The sequence below is a fragment of the Alligator sinensis genome, unplaced genomic scaffold (assembly GCF_000455745.1).
Source record: "Alligator sinensis unplaced genomic scaffold, ASM45574v1 scaffold169_2, whole genome shotgun sequence".
NCBI lineage: Eukaryota > Metazoa > Chordata > Crocodylia > Alligatoridae > Alligator > Alligator sinensis.
The window spans coordinates 1,848,847-1,855,215 of record NW_005842077.1 but is presented as its reverse complement, the minus strand read 5'-3'; the positions used below and the strand labels follow the sequence as shown (position 1 = coordinate 1,855,215).

General features: G+C 39.8%; 1 protein-coding gene across 1 annotated transcript in view; it reads right to left on the bottom strand.

Annotated features, from left to right (window-relative positions):
* Positions 1–6,369, bottom strand: part of ZNF827 (zinc finger protein 827) — a 165,888-nt gene that overhangs the window by 126,219 nt on the left and 33,300 nt on the right. Inside the window, exon 4 of the mRNA XM_025204324.1 lies at positions 1,542–1,714. Coding sequence (XP_025060109.1) covers positions 1,542–1,714 — 173 coding nt within the window. The remainder of the gene's footprint in view (positions 1–1,541; positions 1,715–6,369) is intronic.

Genomic DNA, 6,369 nt, shown 5'->3' with positions numbered 1-6,369 from the left:
TAGTAAAGCGACCAAAACGCTGGCTTGCATCCATAGATGTTTCTCAAGCAAATCCTGGGACATCATTCTCCCCTTGTACTCAGCCTTGGTGAGGCCGCAGCTGGAGTAGTGTCCAGTTTTGGGCCCCACAATTCAAAAAGGATGTGGAGCAGCTTGAGAGAGTCCAGAGAAGAGCCACGCGCATGATCAGAGGTCAGGGAAGCAGACCCTACGATGACAGGCTGAGAGCCCTGGGGCTCTTTAGCCTGGAAAAGCTCAGGCTCAGGGGTGATCTGATGGCCACCTATAAGTTTATCAGGGGTGACCATCAGTATCTGGGGGAACGTTTATTCACCAGAGCTCCCCCCAAGGGATGACGAGGTCAAACAGTTATAAACTACTGCAAGACCGTTTCAGGCTGGACATAAGGAAGAATTTCTTTACTGTCTGATCCCCCAAGGTCTGGAATAGCCTGCCATCAGAGGTGGTTCAAGCACCTACACTGAACACCTTCAAGAGAAAATTGGATGCATATCTTGCTGGGATCCTATGACCCCAGCTGACTTCCTGCCCTTTGGGCGGGGGGCTGGACTCAATGATCTTCCAAGGTCCCTTCTAGCCCTAATGTCTATGAAATCTATGACACTTGAGACATGATGGAGTAAACTCAGAACGGTCAGGGATGGGTTCAGCTAGCCTTGCCTATGTGAAATGTAAACCACAATGACTCAACTGAAGTCAATGACTACAGACACATCCTTTATAGCAACAGGGGCCACCTTTCTTGGCAGGGGTGCCAAAAATTAGCTCCACACCCTCCCCAAGTGCCACTCCAATCCCCTTCCTCTTCCTGATCTGCTGCTCTGCTTTCTACTCTGTGCTTCCTGCTGGATCTCATGCTCAGTCTTTTGCTCTCTACCTATCTTCTGCTGTGCCGCTTGCCCCCTCATTGATCTGCCAGTGGCTGCCCATGCCATCCCTTGTGCCAGAGGTTGGCTACCCCTGCTATCTGGAAAGTGATATTTATCACCCTAAATTCTATTAAACTTACTGGAGATACTATTTAAAATTGTTTGCTTTTGCCAGTTTAACATATACATAAAATTTACTTCAGGTAGTACAGGCCTCAAATAGTGAGTATTGTATCAAAAAAAAAAAGAAAGAAATAACACTTTTTCACACACACCCCTCTCCAAAGTTAATAGAAATATTTTTTAAAACATTTGGTGTTAAAACAATAATTTTGGGGGTTTTAAATATTTCATTGAAGTGCCTGCAACCCTAACTTTACCACGTGCTCAACCACGGCAGGCAAAAAGTAAAACGGAGTCTACTTTCACTGTCCAAACCGTATAAAATTGCAGAAGGCATTTTTAAAATCTAAATTTAATATTTCACATTTTATGCTTTCATTTTTAATCACAAGGTAGTTTAGTAGCACAGGTAAGAAAATAATATCCCTCCCCCCGCCTTTAAATATTACTTTTAATCAGAGACATTCTTTTTCCTATTTATTTAGTTGCTGACACAGTCTCTTCCTTGTCAGTGAACAGATCCCTTACCTTCATGTGTGATTTGAGATTGTCCTTGCGTGCACAGCGAAAGGGACAGAGTGGGCACTGGTGACTCTTTAAACCTGTGTGAATCACCATATGTCGTTTCCAGTAACTCTTCCTCTTTATAACCAAGCCACAGATTGGACACTGGAAAGGTTTTCCTCCTTCTTCTTCTGAAGCTTAGCAGAAGGGGAGAGAAAAAAAGAGAAGAACTTTTATAGCCTAGAGTAGAATACTTTCTTCTTGTAAACATACCCACATACCATTTTTAAATTTAAGTATCTCATCTGCAAAGAGACAGCAATGGTTAAAAAATAATGCTCATCAACATATTTCAGTTATTCTCCTGACACATCCCCATTTACCTAAGCTCATCCTTGAAAGTCAGATTTGTTTATAAAGCTGAAGTCTTAAATAGCTTTTGGATACCCAGTAGGAGATGCTATTCTGTCTTATTTGGCTACAACGCTTCATATTATCTGGTTGAACCAAGATGGACTTTTCTCATAAATATCATTCTAAGGTCAAAACTTCCTATCCACTGCCAACTGAATGTGGGCATACATGCGTAACTCTTGGCTTACAAATTCAAAATTCACACAGCCCTGCATTTGATGGATAAATGAAAAAATATTAAATATAGAATAATTCATAGCTCTTAGCTGAAAACCATGCTGGTGCCATTAATGATATTCAATTCCAGTAGTGAGCAACTTCAGAGTCCCTGCTGTTGAACTTGTTTAGTTATGGCTTTAGCAGATGCCGCTGCCATTTCAGCCATCAGGAGGTCTTAAGGTCATGGGTTTTCTCTTCTTCTTTTCTATTCCTCTTGTTGCTAGCACATTAAATCTACTGCCCTCTTAGACATTTGGCCTGTTTTGCACAGCACTGCCCAAAATAGGAGGAAATGCAACCAAGGCGAAGAAGAAGATTTTTGTATTTGTCAGCAAATATAGTTTATCTTCTAAGTACAGAGTAACAACCAGGCTAAGGGGAAAAGAGATAGTTAACTGTATCAAGTCAGAAGCAAAGTATCTGACATCTCACTACAAATGCCTCTGCCCATTATGAGAAAATCTGTAGTGCTATCATGGAACTAGAAGTAATTTTTGAGGGCTGAAATGGAAATTGATTGTTTTTGAATATCCCGAAGTCAGTACTGTTTATCCTGCTATTGGAAATTACTTACAGCATATTTCAGCTCATTACTAGTAGCTATTTTCTACCTGCAAGAATTAAGCATATGTCAACTCCTCATGCGATTGGGAACCAAATGACAAAACCTCCAGAAAGATGGTGTAAAGTCCTGCAGTATCATTCCTATACCCAGGTAGGAGACAAAAATATAATTCATCTGATTAGATGGTCCTTACTGGCCTAACCAACAAGCCTTAAAGTATGTTTTCAATGCATGTGTTTTGCAGGTTCTGAAATTCTTCTCGTGATGTTTTCTATCACACTAAATATATTATCAAATTGCTCCCTCATTGCATCTCTGCAGAGTCAGCAGAAACCAATGCAAGAATTGCTAGTGTTTCACTTCTTTAATGTCTTTACTTATTTCTTCATAAAAGGTAAACGGCAAACTATAGGAATATACAGTCATAGCATTTTATCCATCAATTCTTTTCCCTCTATCATCCTCTTTTTGTCAGCCACTGACTATCCATAGGAATCCAGAAAATGTTCTATTTTTTTATCATCTATTTTCTACCCTTTTAACAATACATACATTGATAAAAACAGCAGTTAAGCATGTCATTGTAGGCAAAAAAATCCAATTGCAACTGTACTGATAATGGCAAATCCTATTATACAGGACTTATGATTAAAAAAAGGAGTCAGAAGCCCATCTGAGCCTAGAGGCACACCAGTTTCTGCACACCAGTTTTTGTAGCCAATGGCACAAGAGAATGTGGTGTGGTTCAGACTTCCCGCCTGAATGGCCAGGTACCATTTACAGGTAGGCCAACTGGGGGTGGCCCAGCTTAGAGCATGACACAAACTCAGGGCTGTAGAGTTGACATATAACCACTCTGCCCTTGAGCCCCTTTGGGATTTAAGTAACTGAGCAGGGATCCTGGTTTTCTCTGATTAAAAAAAAAATAAAAATCTCCAAATTTTGGATTAAAAAACGTAACCCAAAACCCATATTTTTCCATTATTAAAATGGAACACCACTATATCTATATCTGTTTACAGATATATAGATATAGATAGATGTATCTATATCCAGATACCTATATCTATATATCTAGATAGATATCAACATAGATATATAAAATCTATGTAAAATTGGGGATTATATATATATGAGAGAGACAGAGAGATCTATATACAAATATAGATCTATATCGAGATATATAAATAATCCCCGATTTTCAGTGGTGTTCCATTTTAAACATGGAAAAATATGGATTTTTGTTACGTTTTTTATGTGCGTGTGTATATCTATGTCTATAGCGATGTTCCATTTTAATCATGGAAAAATATGAATTTTGGGTTACATTTTTAATCCAAAATTGGGGATTTTTTTTTTTTTTTAAATCAGACAAAACCAGGATCCCTGCTCAGTTACCTAAGTCCTGAAGGGGCTCAAGAGCAGAGTGGTTATATGTCAACTCTACAGCCCTGAGTTTGCGCCTTGCTCTAGGCTGGGCCAGCCCCAGCTGGCCTACCTGTAAATGGTACCTGGCCATTCAAGTGGGAAGTCTGAATCACACCACATTCTCTTGTGCCACTAGCTGTAGAAACTGGCGTGCAGAAACTGGTTTGCCTCTAATATATATATATATTTTAGTGGGCTTTCATTTTAATCATGGAAAAATGTGGATTTTGGGTTACTCTTTTTAATCCAAAAATTGGGGATACCTTTTTTTTTTTTTACCAGAGAAAACCAGGATCCCTGGTGATGACAAGAATGCAGTCATCTCTGAAATGGAACATGAGAGCCCTCTCTAACGTTACATAATGACTTGGCACAAGAAACAAAGAATATGGGGCCTGCGTCTCCTCCAATTTATACTGAACTCTATTCTGCACTTAAGTAAAAGTTAGGAACAACTCCAATGAGTTCAACAGCAGTACACAACTGAAGAGAAATTAGACTCTGCGTATCTACATGAAACTTTGGGCAGGATGTTGGAAGAACTGTAGGCAAGACGTTATGACTCAGAATGCAGTGAGGAAGTAAGGACAGACATCAGTATTCTTCCAGAAACAGACTTGAATCAAACACTCCTAGCACTCCATTTCACATTTCATCTGAAAGGCAGCACCACCAGCCTTCAGATGTCTCGTTACACCCTGCCAACACAGTGATTTTTGGGGATGCCACTTACTTCTCTTCTGCACCAGCTTGCGCTTTTATCAGTCATATCCCATTCATGTAATTGTCAGGCCTGACCAAAGTTAGCGTGAGAGATCGGGCAAGATTGCAGCCTGGGTATATTCAAACAAACAAATTATAGAGAGTTAAGAGGAGAGGGGAATTACTGTGCATCAGCTACTCTGCAGTAAGTATCCACGGGCCTGCTTTGACCTCATGATAAGTAAAAGCTAAACAAGGGCAGCTTAGTCCTCAGTGAAACAGGGTTAAGTTGCCACAATTAAGCTTTCACTTATCAGAGGGTAAGAGCAGGCCCATGAACAGCTATTTGGCACCAGTTTCTCCACAGTAATTCCCTGCCTTCCTCTGTAAATTGCTCATTTATCCATTACTTTACTTACTGAAAAAGTTTATATACTCAGATTTTGGCAGATGAGCTCTTAAAGAGCCCTAACTCTTTTTTTTTTTTTGCAAGAATGCTTGTGTGGGCTCCACAACCCAGAATCTATTCTACCTGTTAGGTGCCTAGCTGCAATCCTATTTCACCCTGCTTGGATCTCTGAAAAACCATTGATGCCACTACTTTTTTGTAATGTACTTTCACCTTAGCCTTAGGACAAAGTCAGAAAAAAGCAGCCATGTGGGAGAAAGGACCATGTCATCTTTTCTGTTAGCAGTTTTTCAGCAAATAGAAACGACTATTTAATGGTTATCAAGGTCCACAGCGGGGTGGAAGGAACAGGACCACACTTAGGCATCTAATAAGTGGAACAGATTCTAGCAGCTTCTTTACTCATCAGTATGTGATAGATCTCACCGACCACTGGCTGTCACTGATGGCAAAATTAAATTCCAGAAGTGGCTGAAAGAAATGTCTTATAACAACTGGAAGCAAACTGGGAATATACAAGAAAACACATGGGGATATTTGCCAGTCTAAGCCTTCAGAGAACAACTGTCTATCTTATTGGCAGCCCAAGAACCTAGTCTTCAAGAGCAGCAACCACAGACAACTGTTTATAAAATTAAGTATTATATTGTGCTTTAGCATCATAAACCATGGTTGCAAAAAGATTCAAAGGAGTGTGTGACATTTACTTTCATAGTAAATATACATGCTCATGCTCAGTTACCCAATTCAGCTTTTAGAGGAGTACAGTACCACCATGTCCACTGCTCAAAAAATCACACAACAGTGACCTCTTTCTGCACACTGTACATTTACAGAGAGATTGATTATGGAACACCAAATCAACTGAGCACCTAAACAGTCCATCTAAATGCTTTTCTTGGTCTTTTATTTTCATTTCTTTGCAAGCTGAAAATTAATGAATGTATCGGAAAGGGGCCTGTATACAAAGGCACAACTGTTTTTCATCTTTCATGGTAAAGTTTGCTTGGATGCTAACTGAAGTTGTGTGCATATAAACTGAGAGGAAACACCCTTCCCCGGACCCTCGGATCCTTTTTTTAAGACACACACATCTTTATATGCATATACATCTG